At 40.3% G+C, this 20,214-nt stretch overlaps 2 protein-coding genes across 4 annotated transcripts in view; one reads left to right on the forward strand and one right to left on the reverse strand.

Annotated features, from left to right (window-relative positions):
- STK36 (serine/threonine kinase 36) overlaps nt 1–2,506 on the reverse strand; it is a 33,392-nt gene extending 30,886 nt beyond the window's left edge. Inside the window, exons 1-2 of one of the 2 annotated variants that reach the window (XM_061561269.1) lie at nt 2,424–2,506; nt 172–401 (exon numbers count right to left, since the gene is read on the reverse strand). In XM_061561269.1, coding sequence (XP_061417253.1) covers nt 172–255 — 84 coding nt within the window. In that variant the 5' untranslated portion in view covers nt 256–401; nt 2,424–2,506. Of the gene's footprint in view, nt 1–171; nt 402–2,297 lie in introns of both variants that reach the window. The other variant, XM_061561268.1, reaches the window with a different exon arrangement.
- A 1,438-nt stretch (nt 2,507–3,944) lies between these two features.
- On the forward strand, nt 3,945–19,130 carry RSPH14 (radial spoke head 14 homolog). Of its 2 annotated transcripts, XM_061561272.1 has the most exons (7): nt 3,945–4,070; nt 4,201–4,406; nt 6,110–6,212; nt 6,523–6,641; nt 14,348–14,573; nt 16,444–16,580; nt 18,643–19,130. In XM_061561272.1, exons 2-7 carry the CDS (start codon nt 4,205–4,207, stop codon nt 18,879–18,881), a joined length of 1,026 nt encoding a protein of 341 aa, XP_061417256.1. In that variant the 5' UTR covers nt 3,945–4,070; nt 4,201–4,204; the 3' UTR covers nt 18,882–19,130. The 2 variants fall into 2 exon arrangements, with proteins under 2 accessions (XP_061417256.1, XP_061417254.1); XM_061561270.1 differs by having other exon boundaries at nt 3,971–4,406.
- The last annotated feature ends 1,084 nt before the right edge of the window (nt 19,131–20,214 follow it).

Genomic DNA, 20,214 nt, shown 5'->3' on the forward strand with positions numbered 1-20,214 from the left:
GCTTGAAACGTTATAAATCAAATGTTTTGCATGACAAACTGGAATTCAAGGTCAGAGAAAAGCATAAACTTTGTTGTAAATTGTTAAAATGCAGTTCAGGTTTTTTTCTATCTGAAACAAACACCATGTTTGATTTATAATTATAACCCTGGGTCATTCAAAATTACTTACTTGGCCAGTATATCTTTTTCTTCCCTTGTATACCTTCCCAAATGATCCCTCTCCAATCATCTCCAGCACGTGGTACTTTTCCATGGTCCTTGGCCAGAAGTGCTCCCAGGTTTGTGAATTACTGCTGTTCTTGAAAAGGTGCCGCTGTGATGTACTTCACACGACTGCGCGAAGGAAGTTTGCTTTCTGAAGATGCGACATCACAGTACCCGTGCCTGCATGAACAGTGCCTGCAGGGATCAACAAAGCTCATTTATGATTTTAAAAGACAGCCACTGATGTGATTTTGAGTATCAATTAACTTGATAACTTTTCCAGTTATATTTAACTTGTATACGTTGTAATAAAGTTGAGAGATACATCGTAGTTGATTTAGTTAAGATCGCACAAGTGAACTTGAAAGGTGCATTGAAAAGTGTTGATGCTCCTGCCGATACTGCTGTTATGGAGTGACTCATGCTGCCAGCTATAGCAGCAAAGTTTGGTCGTGCACGTTATGTATATCGTTTATTGTTAAATTTGAATCACAGTTCCTATGATCACCGTTACATTGTTTTTATAGCTTTATTTTTGTGATTTCGAAAACGCATGGTTAAGCCATGTTTGTTGAAGTACGGAGTTAGCCTAACTTCATCTAAATTGTCTTATGGTTATTATTAGACTTGCGTCCCATTGGGATTTTTGCACACAGCGCTGATATACGGTGCTTTTTTCTGGAAGATTTTACTGTTTTTTCCTGGATGTTTCTGTTGCGCGTCGTCACTTTAAGGTGTTCTTTGTTCACGTTTTGTTTGTTGCGGTTGCACCCGAGTCAAGTGGGCCATGGCTCACAGGGCTATACCTAATCAATTAAACTGAAGTAAATGCAAATGGTGTGTCATACAACCCTCATCCGTCTGACATGGCCGAAAGCCTTAGTATTATATTTGACAAATGAAACTAAAACCGTTTTCTTGTGTGAAGTATGTGCAATATCTTTATTCGTTTACTAAATCTGCACCATGTATCCTTGCGAATGCTGTACATTTCTCATTCAAAGCGTGATTGTGGTGACACTCATAATGGTTGACAAAGGCGCAAGGAGAGATTGTGATGGGCGACATTTGTCAGCCGAACACTCGAACCACAGCACGATATCGTGCTGTGGTACACACAACAGTATTAGATCAATCCAGTACAGCTGATTAAATCGGGATCATATGCAGCAGTTTACATTTTTTCCCTTGATTTTTTTTGTACACATTTACCGGGCGACATTCTCCAAATCGCGTGGATTTGTGCACGTATCCTTAGGCTAATATGCATGCGATAATACAATAATGTTGTTGTCAGTAATCGCTTGATTTAACACGGCTTGCAAACGCCACACTGCACGTGGGCTCTGAGACTCAAACCACGGTCGTCTAGACAACGCTAAGAGGGCCAACAACGACAGCAGCAGAGTTCGTATGGGCGACAAGCTTGGGGCCTCAAAAAAATAATATAAAACAATAAAAATTGTCACGACGTTTCGACTGCAACACAAGTAATCATCATCAGGTGTGAAATCCACAGCAAGAAAATTTGATTCTTTCCCTTATACGTGACTTTACCGAAAGCTTGGGGCCTCGTTTATAATAAAACGTTCGTACATGGAAACTATACGTACACAACACACTCTCTCTATAGATGATACACTATATTCACACTCACACATCAGATATAATAACGCAGTCAAGACACCTTTAGAGAGCTCCGCTTCGTTGTGCGAGGCTCGCAGAAACAGACCAAAGCACCTTCGTAATTAGTACGTCCCCATTGCCTGATGACCACAGGCCACACACACATCGAGGCACCTTGATGACCCTCCTGTGAGAGTCCACGACACGTTCACAAGCCTCAGGGTGCAATGTCACATTTGCTACGACTCGGGGGCAAGAACTGGAAGCCGCGTCGTCCTCGCGGCTATCGCCTCACGAGTACAGAACCGAAGGCAACTTTTGCCGCCCCCCCCCTTCTCCCAAAGATATCGCTGTTAATGGCACGAGGCTCGATAATTATCGTAGCGATAGGCTGGGGGGGGGGGGGTGACCACTCGAGAACGACACCGGCGAGACGAACGCAGCGCGAACCACCCCACCACACACCTCTCGCGATCACAATCATCAGCGCGACTTCTCTTCTAACGGTGTTAATTAGCAGTGTAATGAACAAATGTGTGTGTGGCAGCACGGAGGGGTTTTGTTAGGGGTTAGCGGGCAGGAGATGTTCACCGATGCTCTCCGAAGCGGCGGCCGCGAGTTTCCTTCCCCTCCCCCCACGCGCCAATGGCGAAGAGTCGCCGCCAAAACCATAGGTGTCCGAGGAGCGCCTGTCAAGATTTTTTTTATTTTTAATAAAAAATATAAATTAATTGTAACTTGCATCTTGAACTATTGTTGTTATTGTAATAGGGGTTTACCCTTGTATCTGGTACAAAAACTGACACCTTTATACAAGGGATCATGTTTGGATTGACCACAACACAAGCAGTCAAAATGCAAACAAAAATAAACAACTCTGATAATATACACCATTGGAACCTCATTTGCCAGTAACAAAATATGCTAATTGTTTTTTTACCCTTTTATATGGCAACAAAACTGACACCTTTTTTTTACAAGGAGTCATGTTTGCATTGACCACAACACAAGCAGTCAAAATGCAAACAAAAAAAAACAATTCTGATAATTATATGCACTGTCCTTGAAATTGTTTGGTTCACACCCGAGACAGCTTTTCTTAGAGCCTAGTCTCCACTGGTGTTGGACCAGATGACGCCAAAAGGCGTACTACTCAAAAACAGCGCACTATCAGAGTATTAAGAGCTCGGGGTAAGCATTTACACTATGAGACCTCCTTTACCAGTATCAAAATATAGTAATAGGGTTTTATCCTTTTATCTGGTACAAAAACTGACACCTTTATACATTTCCCTTTATAGTACAGCAGTAGTATTCCAGCATTGTTATTACTGACAATGGTTTTGAGTTTTGACTTAACTGGATCATACTTTACACAAATTAAACAATGACTTAGCACCAGTTTGATTTGACCTCTCAACACTTTCCATGTCAAGCCAATGGTAAGATGTTTTTTTTTCCTGTATATATTTTCAACTACGGTGTCTCCACCTATGTCAACGTTTACTCCGAGGAGGAGTTAGCGCTTAAAATGCTCACTTATAGTATATTTATATATTTTTTATGACAGATGTCGTGAGCTTTAGTATTCATTCCGAGCTTGCACTCTGCAGTCCCCTGTCATCATCATTCATGAGCCATAATCAATTCACTTGCAGGATGAGGGCCAGGGGTTGGGTTGCATAAGACAACTTTAAGTGAAATCATCCATTCGGATGTTCCACTGCAAATCAGTGTAAAGTAAGAGCCATTTCAACTTAAGTACATAAAATGAAAACTTTTACAATAAAAACTTTTTTTATGATTGGACTTATTGTGAATAACATTTGTCGCGAAAGCCTACGTGTTAAATTCAGCTCAAGTTGTTTACGCAACCGGCAGCGGTCCCTTAAGCACTTTATAAAAACATAAATGTTTCCTTGAGTGAATCAGGCATCTCGGAAGGCACCTAAGCACCGTAGAGGGGAGGGGTTGTCGTGTGGGGGAGGGGAGGGGTTCGTTGGGGGAGGGGAGGGGCTGTAAGGGGTGCTCAATGCTGATTCGTTGGGGGTCAAGGGGAGGGGGCGGAAAAGGGAACTCAAGGACCCCCCCCCCCAAACCACGACCCCCACCCTTGGCCAGGACCCCTCGGTTGCCATCGCAACGGAGCGTAAACAACGCGGAGGCGAACAGACGCACGTGGACGTGACGCTGGGGGCAGAGCGGTCAATTTTTGTCGTTCTTGTCGTTCTTTTAATGGTATATTATTTTTTATATATATACAGATTTTAAAAGTATACGATCCCCGGCCACGGTTGGTAAATAAAATTTACAAAACGTCCATAAGTAGAGTGCAAAGTTTGGGCCGCGTGTGTGTGCGAGCTTCTAGCAATATGGCTTTATACACGAGGTCATCCGTTCAGATGCCACCGGACGTGGACCCGACCAAGGCCACCTTGGCCTTCGGGGACAGGGCGCTGCCCAGGTTGTGCAGGGAGTTGCAGGGGCCCGAGCTGCTGACCCGGCAGCGAGCCCTCATGGCCCTGTGCGACTTGGTGCACGAGCCAGAGATGGCTTACGAGGCGGTGCGTGTCGGTAAGAGCCTCCTACTCCTCGCGGGTGATGGACCTGCCAGTATTTTATAGGTTTGCGTCGAACTCAGACCCAACTTCGAATAGACATTGCCTTGACACATGGGGAATTTCATCAGCAGTGACTTTAAGTAAGTCTGATTTTGCTGACGAGACGATGATTGTCAATATCGATCCAGAGTTTGTATTATTAAATCAACGTTTGCTGCAAAAAGATACACTTCCAGAAGGCGGTGTGGCTCATAGGATGTGTAATGCATACTTTTGTAGGGGTGTTAGGGGAAGGATTCCCACCAATAGGAGGGGGAGTGGGACGGTGACAGAGGAGGGGGAGGAGCAGGTGAGGAGATATCAGGGAGAGAACGGGCAAGAACGAGATTGGGACGGCTGGGGACAGGTGTGGATGGGAGGAAAGGAATAAAAGACAAACCCCCTGCAACCTTGTGCCGGCTCTCCTTGACACTTTTTATCTGGAGAGAGATGTGGGAAGGAGCTATGTCTGATGGTTTATTTTGTTTCCCATTAATGAGCCTGTAAGGGTTCGAGGTAGGGTTAGTGTTGTACTGACAGAGGTTAGGTGAAGATGGAGATGGAGTAACCTATGAAATCAGCTTGCGTGAAGGTGCTAGGTGGGTGTTGGTGACGGCTTGGGGGAGGAATTCATCCATGACTGGAATGACATGGCTGCTGAAGATCTAGAGGTCATAGGTCAACGCATAATATGGAATATCGCCAACGAGACACCGGCAACTATAGAGCTGCCACGTTTTGATGATGCACTTGCGGGAGACTCACCAAATGTTACTATTGCATTTAGTTATATGGAGTGAAGGCTGACTGAGGTTTGAAATTACACATGAAAGGGTGTAAACTGTAGAGGCATGGTTTCATCGTGCGTGGACACAGATTTTTATGTTCTGAAAGTTACATTTAAGCCACCACTGACAGCATGGACGAAATCTTTAACAAATTGGTAAATTATCACAGTTCTTGGTTCTTTCGGTAAAGTCACGTAGAAGGGAATTTTTTTATTATTATTTTATTATTTCCCTTCTACGTGACTTTACCAAAAGAACCAAGAATATTAATCCCTGCAGTCACGAAAGCTTTAAATCAAAATTTATCACGGTACCTGTATAAACTTCGCTATTGCTATTGACCAGCGTGGTCAAGTACATGTTGTATGTCATGCTTTATCCCAAACATAACTTTTAAGGGTCCACGTTTTTTTCTCTCAAAATATTGTATTCTTATTCTTTTTTACAAAAACACCAGCACTATCCATCACTGCTACCTGAACAATATGGTGCAGGAGAACATGCCCTTGCCTATATGTTCTCTTCTGTCTGTTTCAAAACAACCAAGTTTAAAACGTCTTTTACGAAAGAGTTTGTTGGACAGACGAGACATTAAAGTGCTCATATAATGAGCCAGGGAAGGTCAGCCTTAGAGGGGGTAAATAGGCTGAGCAGCAGGAAGACATTGTAGGCCAAGATAATGGCAACACTGAATAAAAAGCAACAGACACTTTCACGAGAAAGCCATCAGAGTGCAGCCTCATTTGCTCTCAGAACATCAACGTGAACAAAGCCTGCATCAAACACACTCTTAATGTTCCCCACACAGCGGTGCCGTATGTGGAAATAGAAAGCTAAACCATTAACCTGTGTTTTTGCTGTGGTGGGAATGAATATGTTACGTTTACAGGTTGTCTAGAGTGTCTGAGGTCACTGCTGGTTGACGAAGATGCCACAGTTCGTTGTAAGACGACAGAGGCCCTATCCATTATGGTCTCGCACAGCATTACCAGGTAAATTTGCATCATATACACAAAATATTTAGCTGGGTGGAATATTGGTTTGAGTGTGTGGCTCACAGTGTGAAGGCTGTGAATTAAAATCTCGGTAGGGGGCCAACTGATTAATTCAATTTGTAGAAAGACAACCATATTACTATGGTTAGACTCATTCTATAATTGGAACGTGTAAACAGATTATGAACACCATGTAATGTATGCTTTTTTGTCCTGCATAAAAACAATGGATGAAAATTATTAACCAATATTTACCAAGTTTGTAATGTTTAACATGTCTTTTTGTCCATTATTATGCTTCTAACAGGACAATGTTTTTGTCCATGGATTTGATTTTGCCGCTGTCTCATCTCTTTGACGATGATGTAGACATCTGTCGATTAAATACCCACAAGACCCTGGAAATGCTGTCTGAAATTCCTCACGGTACTGAAATGACTACACAATACAGCACTCTGTATGCACATACATGCATACACACTTGCGAACACTCTTAAGCTTAATTAAACCTTCCTTCTGTTTGTTGAGTCAATATTTTCCAAATGTATATTATTTTTAAATAATATATACATATTTATGTACATCTTAAACCTGACACGTGCTTTATTACATAATTTATTAAATATTCCAGTCCCTACAGAGCAATATTGAATGCTTGTATGTGTTCTTACAATACATAGCTTATTTATATAACGGCAATCCATGTACAGGGTTGTGAATTATCCACTTATCCAGTATGTGCCTGTTATCTAGAGACATTCAGCATTGCTGCTGATGAATATTTAGTGATGTAACACAATGGTGTGTGTGCTGCTCATATTCTGAAAGGGATTTCAAGTTCCTGGTAAATTGTATGTCACCACAGACCTGTGAAGTCAAGTTGACTATGAGGTTAATAATTTAAGTTGAAAGGGGCAACCTTGCTTGTGGACATCCGTGATAGGGTGTCGTCATCGCTGTTATGGACATACTTTGCATTATCTCTGCCATGCATTTCCAAGGGTTAGCACTGAATCTGTCAATACTGCAAAGTGAAGGGATTCACTGTGGTCCCACAGATGCCTATATTCCAAGTGTTATAATTAGAGTTGAGCTATTGGATGAGTAAAGTAATTTGCTATACTAATTTTTGCTTATATTACTTGCCTAATCTAATAATACGAAAATAGTTGGGGAAAAAAGTCTCACCCCAGTTCCCACGTGTGGCATTTAATTACAAGTAAATAGTTGCATAAGGTAACTGCAAATTAATGTCAGGGAGAGTGTATGATAGGAAAGTCAATTCTAAGTAAAACCTGGGCATGAGAGCAAGTACAAAGTAATCGGTGCAGTTATGACAGCAAAATAAAATTTTCCATGAAAGTAAATGAAAAATAATTTTGGAGCGTTTCATGACCGGAAAGTAAATCTCACATTAACAAAACAATGAATCTTAGGATTGATTTTTGCTAGGAAAGTAAATTCCAAGCAAACTTTGGAATAAAAGTAAATCCTCTATGAAGCAATGATAGTGTATTTTTGCAAGAGGAAATCAAATTCAGTCATGCACGTATTGTAATTCTTGTTGTGTCTGTAGTGACATATGTGGGGTCACTACGGCGCGTGGCGTCAGTTGCAGTTCCATGGAGAACCAGGGTGTAAATGGTTCTTTCTGTCAGCGGCGTGTGCTGGGGCACCAAGAAGAGTCCATGAGGGACATGGCTCTGGTGAATGCAGAGAGGGGGCATGGAAGGACGAAATAGTCTGGGTGAACCCGAGAGGGCATGTGGCCGGACAGAAGAGGTAATGGGACACGTAGTGTAGGGTCCTCGTTCTGAAATGTTATTGTGTTTTATATGAAATTTATTTAAATATATCACATGTTAAAAAATTCTAATCTCACAGATTATATCTTTTTAGAGGCATGAAATAGTTGTGGATTTTATGGTGGCAGGGAAGGCCACTGTAGAGGATTCGGAACAGAATGTGTGTGTGACAGTTTTACATTGTTATGGAGCTCCAGGCAGTGGGACTTCATCAGCTGGATGCTATAATCATGCTGCAGGCTGCCATTGGTCATGCTGAACATGATATAGCTCTGTTGGTCAGTCAATAATATTGCACTGAACATTTAGAAGATCAATAATTCACTCTGATTTTAGGCAGAGGCAGCGCATATGCTACATAAAAGCCTATGGGTCACCTACCTGGGCGTTACCACCTTTGTGAATGCTATTGGAAGAAAACCATCACGTTTCAAGGACTTTTGTCTCATGGTCATTTTAATGAAGGTTTTCTCCCAACATAAGTTCAAAGGTCTGGAAGTTAGGAGTCAGCATGGCAATAAAAGAGCGTGATTTAAAATAGGTGAGCAAGAGAAGTAGAATGTCAGCCAAGAGGGCAGTTTGGTTACTAGAGGGAATAGTCTCATGCTCACACACATTACACCTTTTCTCATTGCGCTAACAAGCGTGCATTGTATTGCCTTGTACAACATTTTCTCCAATTCTTCCACGATACATTTGCCTGCAGTGTTTATTTAAAAACTCACTTTTGCATTGTGGTTGAAACTCCACCAGTATCGTGATTATACCAACTATAGTAACAGATGCTCACAATGTGCTGAAATGCCATAAAAAAATTCGGTTGAATTAGAGCGTTCTGCAATAAAAGAGAATTGATATTTAGAAAGGAGATGGGGATGTTAATTTATTTAAGTAAATATTAACTGAACATTTTAATTTAACGGAGAATACAGATTGGATTATAGCAGACTGGGAAAAGAATGGATGAATACAACCATATCCGTATTGCTTATTTATTATTAAAACATTCCAACATTATCATTCGTGTCCTAACTACAACATGCTAATACGAAACTGTTTTAAATAACCCATGCGCCGGTAGTTTTTCATGAAGACAATTTACATGAGAGCTTTGCTGAAAAAACCCCAATCCTGATTGCAGAATTTACATTGCAATCTTATATTACACCAAGTCTATAAACTATTTGCTACACTTTTAATTAAATTCCCATACAATACTTGTACCTGTATCTGTAACAACCTACACATATGCATAGAAATTATCCTTGAGAAACAATATACGGTGAACAAGATGGAAAAAGTATGTGTTAGCTCGTCAATAAACGTTAACTTTGCTTATAACAGAAGCTGTTTATTGTCATATATGTGGTATACTATGTTAGAAAAAGGGATTGGGCAAGATACAACTTTAGAAGGGATGGTGATCGATCGTTGTGAATTGGTATGATGCATTTAAGTAAAAAAAAAAATCTCCAGCCTGCTCTCGGCCATGCCTTGATATTATTTTGATTCTCATCCGTTCTTAACAACTGCCCTCGGTATACATACTCCCGTGTGTTGTCCAGTTGCATTCCTCCAACAGATTTTTGGCTCTTTGCAGCTCATACTTACCTTGAGCCACACTTGGTAGCTTCGTTTATTAATGTCTTTTATAATTTCCTGTAGTTTATTTACATTGGTTTTATAATGACTGTATCAGAAAATTTTAGATCGTATTTATTTTCTTCGTGTATATTCATGCTTTTATTATAGCGCCAAAAATTGCATTACCCTTTGGGAAATTAAAGCTTTTCGCCCCCCCCCCCCCCCCATTTTTACTGATCAACAGCATACTAATTTACGTGATCCAGTACGCTTACGACTCCACCACAAGTCTCTTTTAACTCTGCTGTGTTTTAGAATAGGCTGAATGTCGCACCTGTTCATGGCTCCTTCCTCTTATTTGTGAATTGTGGATAAAAGGTCGATCTGCAAATATTTGCAATAATTTCAGATACATCAGACCGTATGGATATTTTGAATTTATAGTTTAGTTAGTTACAAGATCTATGGGGAGGCCCCCCCCCCTCCCCACATTGCCACGGATTAATGGAGTTTGACTGCATGTAAAATTTATGTTCTAGCATGGTTATGACATTTCACTTGGTGTATATATTTTGAACACTTGCAAACAAGCTCATATTTCTTTGTTTGTGAAGCACGTTGGGTTAGTATATTGGACAATAATATATGTCAGGGTGTTTGTTATCGTGATATTTCAGGCATACTTGATTACATAATTGCGTACCGTATATGCTTCTGATAGCTTTTCAACCAGTGCAGTCGCTATTACAATGGCAAAGAGTACACTTATGCTGTAATTGATATGCATTTACTTAGATGTTAAAGCAACAACAACAAAATCCTGCGTATTTTTTTTTACTCCGCGAGTTTATTTAATGATAAACATTTGCAAAATACCAGAGGCTGGACTGTGACATGTTATTTGCATGTTTTAATACAATTCACTCAAATATATCAAATATACTACAAGCGTTGCTTGCAATTTAAAAATGACTCCCCTGGAGCACTGGGTTAGAGTTATTCATCTTAAGAGAAAATAAACAAATCAACTTCAGATAGGAAAGAGTATCTGAAAAGGTGTTCGGCCAATACCAATCTTAATATATTTATAAATAGCTTTACTACCCGGCTTCGCCCGAGACTTGGATTCTTGTCTTGGATTAATACACAGCCTACACGGAGGGTGGGGGGGGATGCGTGACGTCAACAGGCACACTGTGTGACGCTGCCGCATGCGGGTGACATGTGACGTCACCGCTCACTTGTCGTGCAAAATAAATCCATTATTGCGCCCCCCCCCAAAATACAAAAGTAAATTTTTATACTTGTGTGCAGTCTGGAAACTACCCACATGCCAATTTTCAAGTTTGTTGCATGTCGGGAAGTGTGCTAAATATTTCTAACAGACACACATTCACAAATTTCCCTTTTTTATATATATAGATAGCAGGGGCGGTTTCTTCATTAGGGCGATTGGGCGACGCACCACCAATCTCATCCAACCACAGAGTCACGCTAGCCGTCACTGTCAGCCTCTGGATATAGTCCAATCAGCGTCATGTCACGTTCTGTGGAGTACCGCCTCTTTTGGGGCGATTTCACTCCAGCTGAGAATCGCCCCGAGTGGCCCCATAGACTTACATTGAAAGATGTTTTTTTTCGAACGGGGGCGCTGCAATGCATTCTCTATGGCTTCCGGGAGGGCTCGCCCTAACGTGCTAACGTCATCATACGTAAGCACGTTTCATCCAACAATATAATTTATCGCTACCTAGTGGAATCTTTAATAAAATAAACTTGAGTGGTTTGTTTTAATAGTGAGTATAGAAACAAACAAGATGTATTGTAAGAGTCACTTTATTTTTCATTAATATTAAAGAAGTGAAGTTGCCTTTACATGCTTAAGCTGTTAATTTATCCATTGCATGGGTGGACCTTATCCTTATCAATCATCCAGACATTTGCCCCCCCTGAGAGATTTTGCAGGAGCCGCCACTGATAGATAGAAGATAAACTGCAATCATCAACTACACCTACTAACAATATTTAAATGCATGTATGCATAATTACATAATCAATTGCACCGGGTAGTTATGTACACACACTGTGAATTGTCTTTTTAGGCATAATTATTTACATTGTATTGATATGCATATTTAATTAAACTGTTATTATTGGCCATTTATATAATTAAAATACAATATAGAATATTGAATAATATGAAATCAAGTTTGCACAGCCTGCCTGCACTGCAGGAAGCTACAACGTAAGTCGTTGAACAATTGTTCCGTTTCCATTACTATGACATGTTCATGAAGAAAAGGTGTCACCTCTTTGAGTGGCCTTTTATGCTCATGGGTTTTGAGAAATGTAGATTTAAACCAAGAAGCTCAATGCCTACTCTCATATACAATCCAGTCGACATTGATCTGCTCTTCATGCTTGGGCGCAGTAGACAAAAGACTGATAACAGTTGTTATCTTAGCCACCCTGAGTTTCTCACTTTTTTGCGCGCCCCATTTGAAGTACATTTTTCAATTGTCATAAGGTTAGCCATGGTTAAGGGTGTCTGTGTTGAGTAGTCGAGACCTTAATTCTCAGCTTACGCATGCTGATTATTAATTGATTAATTCTGCCTGTGCTTACCAAGCAAACATTCTGGGCTTCAAATGCTTTACATACGGCAGTGTGGAAATATATATCCTATTTTTTTTCATAATGCTTACATAACCGCCTCTGAGCTGCCCAAGAAGGTAATTCACGATTGACCTTTAAACACATTTTTTTTATGCTGTGAACATCAACTCTTTGAAAGTGAACATTGTTGTTCTCCACTATATCCGTGGTTATATGGGCTCAAGAATGTCAATGAACTTGAGGAATATAAGCTAATGCACCAATACAGTCAAAGGTCTTTGAGGTAGTCAGCTTTTGTCCAAATGATATTCACCGGAGCGCTGAAAGCTGTCCAGACTGCAAGGTCATTGCGCAGTCCTGTCATAATGGCCGGCAGACCAGGCAAGGTCTCCCCTTTGTTCTCTCTTCGCCTCCTATGAGCGCAATCTGCCACGTGTGATTCTAAGGTTGCTCAAAAATTCCACAGCGAGCCTTTGGCGTACATGATGTTTATAACCGAGTCTGTGCCATTGGAAACGATGACGGGCCTGTGGCGGCACAATTCTTGGCTATACTGTGGACAATCACCATCTTTCTCTTCCACCGTACCCCTTGCTTGAGCCGCTGGTATCCATGTGTGCGGCAAGCCTGAAATCTTGACGGTGCCTCTGGCTCTGAAGCGCAAAATAGAGACAAGTCAATTCGATAGGACCACTTGGCAAGCTCGAAAATGTTTCCTACTTTGCTTGCAGCATATACAATTTGATGACAGAAAATTGCGTGCAGAGATATTTCACTTCACGTTTCTAATCTAAAAACTACCATCTTAAAGATTCCCGCAATACAATTCTAGGATTACATATTGAGATCTAAAGAAAAGGAGTCTGTCAATTAATGTGTCAGCATTTGTAAGGCACTTGCCAAGCTATCATAGACACCTATTATATTTGTCATCCATTGTATATGAAGAACTATTCACACGTCACATTTCCTTAATTTATGATTGACTTTGCAAAGTGACATTTGCTGCATGTATGGGGATTTAAGCGTTGCATATTGTAAGCATCAACATTTACACGCGGATTCAGTTGAGTTTATTTACGTGGATTCCTGAAACGTTACAATTTCCAGCTTTGAATGTGTTTTTATTGCTCCTTACATTTTTTCAAAAAGTTCCTTTGCCACTGCAGTTACTGTATAGACGAGGACGCTACACTAGGTTACAGAATGTTTTACCACAAGAGTCCCCACGGCAAATTCCAGTCAGGAATAAGACTGCTTTCTTTTCCTCCCCCTCTATGAATTTGACCATGACACCAATGTACGATGGCCTACCTATTATTGCAAAACATAAATAAAATTAAAGGTAAAGAATGAAGCGTACACAGCAGGATGATCAACGTCCTTCTGTAGGATTGTGCACATAAGGCAATGTATCTTTAAGACATCAGCAGGACTGAGGTGAATGTGCTTATTTCAACAAGTTTTAGGCCTCAGAGGCTCGAGAAAACATGCTGTCGCCAAGCCCAACAGTAATGGAGAAACACAAAAAATATATATATTCTCAGCATTCTTTGTTTCATTGTTTCCCTTGAGGCTTTAAAAAAAAAAAACAACCCAGTAAAGTAAACCTCATGCGACGGTAGATATGAGACTTATTTTTCTGAAGTCTGTCACGAAAAAAACTTGAGAACCCTATTCATGCAGTGTAATGTTATGGAGCGGCTGCAATTGATTGTGCACGATTTTGAGATAATTAACAGTGGACGGGCCTCATTGGATTTTGCAGCGTCGGTCACGTATCGTGTTATAAAGCAAAACAATAAAATACTGTACCTTTAAACATTTACGAAAATTCAATTTTAGTTTTTCAATTGCTTAAATTAGTTTAGTTTTAAGGCACAGATTAATGTGAAACTGTGGCAGATATACACTGCCTATAATTAAGCTATCTTGTCATTCCTGGAGAATAATTGACATGCTGCACAATATAGAACTCAAGAACAAATGCTGCTCTTGTAGATGCACTATAAAATATTAATGAATTATTGTAATGGGTCTCTACTTCCCTCTCAGACAAGGTCCAGATGGAGGTAAGTGCAACCCCACATGTAGGTTAATGAAGACATCTTTTGTTGTTGTTAACAGGCGCGCTTGGCATAGTTGAAGCTGGGTTGGTGCCTTGTTTGGTTAAAAAATTGCGCTCGGAGTTGAATGAAATCTGCGAGCTAATTCTGGACACGCTGGACTTCTGCTTGGCCGTGGATACGAAGCAAGCGCTTGAAGTCGGGGCCGTAGATGTGCTCCTCACATTGCTTCTTCATGAGTCTGAGCGGATACGTGCCAAAGCAGCCCGTGCTACGATGAACATTACGTAAGTGCTGTGCAACAACGGTGTTATATATTGCATTGAGTGCATTTCAGACGCTGTCTCCCCGACAGACCTGGTCTTCACCTGAGGACGGCTGCTTGCGTTGTGGCCGAAACGTCGTGAGAATTATTTTATTATGTTTTATTTTTATTATTTTATTACTTCCCTTCTACGTGACTTTACCGAAAGAACCAAGAAGATGAATCCCTGCAGTCACGAAAGCTTTAAATCGAAAAATTGCATTTAAACCGTTTGCGTGCACGTGTGTCTGTGTGTATATATATTTTCTAACGGTGAGGGCACCGCGTCTGCGAACCCAGCGAGCCCAGTTCAATTCCTGCTCACGGCCAACACCAGGTGCCTCCCCTCGGTCGACTCAAATGAGTACCTGGTGTGGTGTGTGAACATAGTAAAATGTTTTTTTTTCTATAAAAATGATTGTAATGGGCACTAAATTGGTAAAGATAACAATAACGAATGAATTTACAATTGAGATGCTAACAACCACGTCCGGGAACTGTTGCAATATGCGTTCTGAAACTCAGTCTGGACAAGCACAACATAAACTTGAGTTCACCTCATCTAATAGATTTCATGTTTGTTGGTTACAGCCAAGTCATAGACGATTTTACAAAGAACTTGTCAGGAGTACAGGAGCAGTACAAAAATAGACTTTGCAAAGCAGAAATAGCTGCGAATCCAGCAACACATGGTTGGAAGATCAATGATGCATAGGCGGAAAGGTGCATGGATATATACACTATATCAGTACACAAAAGATAAATGATAATGCTGCATTTCAACCATAAATATTTCATACTTGTGTTATGATGTGTAAATGTGATTTAATAAAAATAGTGGTAATGCTTCGAGCACTGAACTGGCAATGAGGAGATCGCGGAATCCAATCTACAAAGCCACCTGTGATTTAACCGGGTTTTCAAGTGTAGCAAATTGATGGGCTCATCCAGTTACCAATGATTGCACGAAAACAAAAAAATTGTAATATAAAATTGGGATTTTCACGTAATTTTGCAAAATAAATTCTGGCGCAAGGAAATTTCTTTTTTTCATCAATTTCACGGCCATTGCAATGAATCTTTAGTGCAACTAATGGGGATATAAAGGCCTTTTTAAAGGATCTCAGAAGTAGTTCTCTGATGGCAGCTTCAACGGGTTGTTCTATAACACAGAATAATGCATTACTTTGCGAGAGATCTGAATGGATACCTTGCCTCATGACATAATACCAACAGCACAATTAGAATAAAATAAAACAGGGCAAAGTAGACAGAAGCAGCCGTAATGAACAATTGTATTAATATTATAAATGAAACACCTACTAATGAGAGTATATTGGAAACATACACATTGTTCACTCTATGCAGTGGCCGATGTCTGGTGTTGGCAGGGTAATTTGTTTTGGGGTACAAAATGGCAATATATATGTACACAAGTATAACCCTTTGGAAGAAGGCCTTTGGAAAAGGGCTACGGGGATAATTTACCATACTTCATCACACTGGGCAGTGAGGGTTCGTGAAGGCGGAGAGCACAGAAGTACAGTACAACAATGCATTTAGCTGCACTGTTCTCTCTCTGCTGTCCACCATGCAGATCCACATTTCATCACCTATAACACCAGTTATGCGTCGTTCAGACCTGCTTAGCTGCTGAAATCTGATGAGATTGGGTGAATTCTGGATTATTTGGTTGCAGTCTTTCAAATTACTATGTAGACATCATATGTAACGCATTTTACTGTCGTTATTACATATAAAATGCTCTCTATCATTAACAAAGCAATACCGATGAAATACTGTATCTGGATATGAAATAGCAATATTTAACTATTGCTGTCTGTATTTCGCAGAGTATCTCTAGAAGGCAAGAACCAAGCTTGTGATAAACAATTGGTGCCCATCCTCGTTGGACTTCTATCTGACTCTTCGACTGATGTGAGGGGAAATGCAGCTGGTGCTATCATGAGCATAGCTGTCACAACTCAAGGTGACATATTTCTCATTCCTTGTTTTGCCAGTGACACATCTCTCTTTAAAATTGTCATTGCACCGATGCAATTTGTGCTCTTAATTTCCTCATCCGATTTTTGGTTCAGCTATTCAGTGGCACTGCCTTGAAATCCCCAGTTCCTTATTATGATTGCAATTCCAAAATTGGCGTGGCTGCCATTGGTTCTAAACAAAAAATACATTTGTGTCATGTGTATACTTATGCAGTATATGCTGTACAGTACGACGTTGCATATCCAAATCACTGGGAACTGAGGTATAGGCAGACATAAAAGAACAGTTTACTTCGTGCACGTATTTGTTACTAGACAATAATGAAGCACAAATTGTGTGAAATAGTTGGATTTGGCAACGTCTATAGAGAGTGACAATCCTACCAGGCAGATACTGAATTAGTTGTGGGAGGTTAATTGGTGAGGGTGCATTTGTGACGGTTAAAATGTGACATTGTAAAGCATATACATTTCATAATAATAGGTTTTTTCCCCTTTTTTCTGGCAACAAAACTGAAACCTTTTTACAAGGAAAGGCAAAGGAGTACTGGAAAAGGAGGCCTCATGATGTAAATGCTTACCCCGAGCCCTCATTACTCTGATAGTGCGTTGTCTTTGAGTTGTACGCCTTTTGGTGTCATCTGGTCGAACACCGTATGAGACTAGGCTCTAAGGAAAGCTGTCTCTGGTGTGGACCAATCAATTTCAAGGACAATGCATACATTATCAGAGTGTGGGTTTTGTTTGCATTCTGACCGCAGGTATTGTGGTTAATGTAAACATGATTCATTGTAAAATAAGGTTTCAGTTTTGTTGCCAGAAAAAAGGGGAAAAAACCTATTATTATATTTTGGTACTGCAGGCGGTTGTGGGTTCAATCCCAACCCTGACGCCTGTATATTTGGAGTTTGCATGTTCTCACCGTGGTCGTGTGGATTTTTCTCTGGGTCCTCCGGTTTTTCCTTCCACATTTAGGAACATGCTTTGAGAGTGTTTAGAGTATTTGGCGACTATAAATTTCCATGCAATAATCCACCACGTTGACTAGTGATTTGTGGCCAGGTCGCTTCTGAAAAAGGGCTATATATAGCTCAGTGGGCCTTACCTGGTAAAATAAAATCAGTTTAGTTTTTGTTTGCATGTGAAACAGCTTGCGGTTTAGTGTATTGTTATTGAGGAAGCAGGTTTCAAAGACCTTATGCCACACACCACTTGCTGCTAATCAAGGCTCCATTTTTATTTCGAGCTTGTCACATAGATGTGGGTAAATCTGATAAATTTGGAAATATTGTGTAAGTACTAAATTATCTAATTAGTAAATTATGATACATGGTATTGGTATCAGTGGTCTCTGCCCTGCATGCTTGAATGTGTAATTGGCATACATATATGTTTCAATGTGATAACACTTATACAGTGTAACATATGGTTGTTTCAATAAAAACAATGCAGTACTATTAGATAGAAAAAAAATGGAACATGTCAACTGACACTACTTTAATACGGATAATATTCAACAGAAACTGGCAGCTACACAAAAGTGCAGATGTGGTACCATATGTGTATAATTGCCTCCCATCTTGCCAATTCCAAAATATACACACTGCATGTGTACAACTGTAATTTGCCTATTGTGAACATCCACAACAATAATACATCATCATTTACATTAATGGTTCATAAATGCCAGACCTCATATGCCACTTAATTTAGATTTTTTTATGCCATTTAATTTAAAATTGCCTACAAAATATTACACAACATATTTTTTTGTATTTGGATTGGTGGAATAGGGTAGGATTATAAAGTATAAAGATGATCAGTTGGGATTAAAACAAGAGCAAATATAGATACAGCAAGCGAGTGGTGCCACAGTTTGATAGACAACACCGTCTTTTTTTACTCACATTAAATTATTGCGATAATACACAACAGTACGACTCTTCTCTTTTGCGATTAAGATTCAAGAGAGATACTACTTCTACACTCACGTTTCTGATCCGGACGCTAGGTGACTGGCTTGACTGACACATTGTGTTGTTACAGGCAAGTATGCAGCCCTGGGGGCCGAAGCAGTGCATCCACTTGTGGAACTGGTGACAGATGGACGAAGTGAGGTGCGTCTCAACGCCATCAAAGCCATCACGGCCCTGGCAGAGGCCCCAGAGGGACGCGAGGCTTTGCTCCCCAGCGTGTCCTTGCTGGGAGGGTGCCGGAGCGATGCGAGTGCTGCCGTGGCGAACGCGGTCGACATTGCTCTTAGAGTCATCACCTGGAGGCCTTAGCTGGCCCAATGATGGCGCCACGGGTCCTTCGTTTTAATTTGTGATGTTATATTTAGCTTTGGTTTGTGAAGAAAAAAAATCTTGCGTTGAAATTCTTAAGGGTTCAGAACATTGCGTGAATTTTTTTCGGTGCAAGTCAGTTACAACTTTTTTTTTTCAAGTAAAAAAATGGGGTTCTGGTTTGTTTACTTAAATTTTTTGACAAGTGTTCCGTTTACCCTATGGTTACATTAAAATGTACAGGAATTACCCAGTCGTTTGCATTATTTATTGGATGCAACTGAAGATCAGAGTACAAAAATGCATATCATTTAATGTCACAATTTGAGGCATAAAGAGTCTGCTGGCCTTCAGCGATTCACGCTCAAGACAGCAGTCAATGCAGTCAGAAATGCTTTTATACTAATTGCCTCATCAGCAGTCTGCACGAGCTTTATTTTTTTCAATGACTCACCCAGCCATGACGACCAGAGGAAATTGCTTGGCTATAGTGCAGATTGTGGAGGACAGTAAAAATAATCATGTTTGGGCCAAGAAGGAACTGCAGATTTTCATTGGCTCTTTGGACTGCTCATTCCTATGCAAGGACTTTGCTCTCTCTGCATGAAATGATAGCCAGGATGAGCACTTCGGAAATCTTGCGAACTCTTACAGAAATGCTGTATGTGAGTTGCATATCGGATGCATGGGAGCACATCGCTTCAGCAAGCCATCTGCTGCATTGCTTGTGAAAAAGCAATGCTTTAATCGATTCAGCGAAATATCCACAAGCCATGTAGAGCTGTATTATAAATTACTGATATATGCAGTAGCTTTCAACGTTGCTGTTTTTTTAATACACCACCTGCAGCTTTACTATAACTTTATATTATTTATTGAAATTCTATTTGCTATTTTCTAGTGTTTTCAGAAAAAAGGGATAGGGCAGTTGGAGATTGAAAATACATTTTTTTGGCTTGCCTTAAGCCAGCCCAAGGCTATCAGTGTCCAAAGCATGGTGCTCCCTCTTGGGATAAAATTAAACAACACAGTACTTTGATGCGTTTTATTTTGATTCCTCCGAACCCACCATTCATGTGATAATATGCCTACAGTACTTCATTTATTTAATTGGCACGTGTGTTAATGTTTCGTGTTTAAACTCTATAGGCATATTTAACGAACTCTCAAACATTAAATTACTCATGGAAAACAGAATTAAATCTAAGTTGGCAATATGACTATAACTAATTGATTATTGTCTCACAGACATCTGTTAACAATCACTAATAACAGCCAAATTATATATTGCATATAAGGATTACAAAAACGACTCGTACAAACCATGCATTCA

The sequence above is a fragment of the Lethenteron reissneri genome, chromosome 27 (genome assembly GCF_015708825.2).
Source record: "Lethenteron reissneri isolate LAM-NWPU_2019-01 chromosome 27, ASM1570882v1, whole genome shotgun sequence".
Taxonomy (NCBI): domain Eukaryota; kingdom Metazoa; phylum Chordata; class Hyperoartia; order Petromyzontiformes; family Petromyzontidae; genus Lethenteron; species Lethenteron reissneri.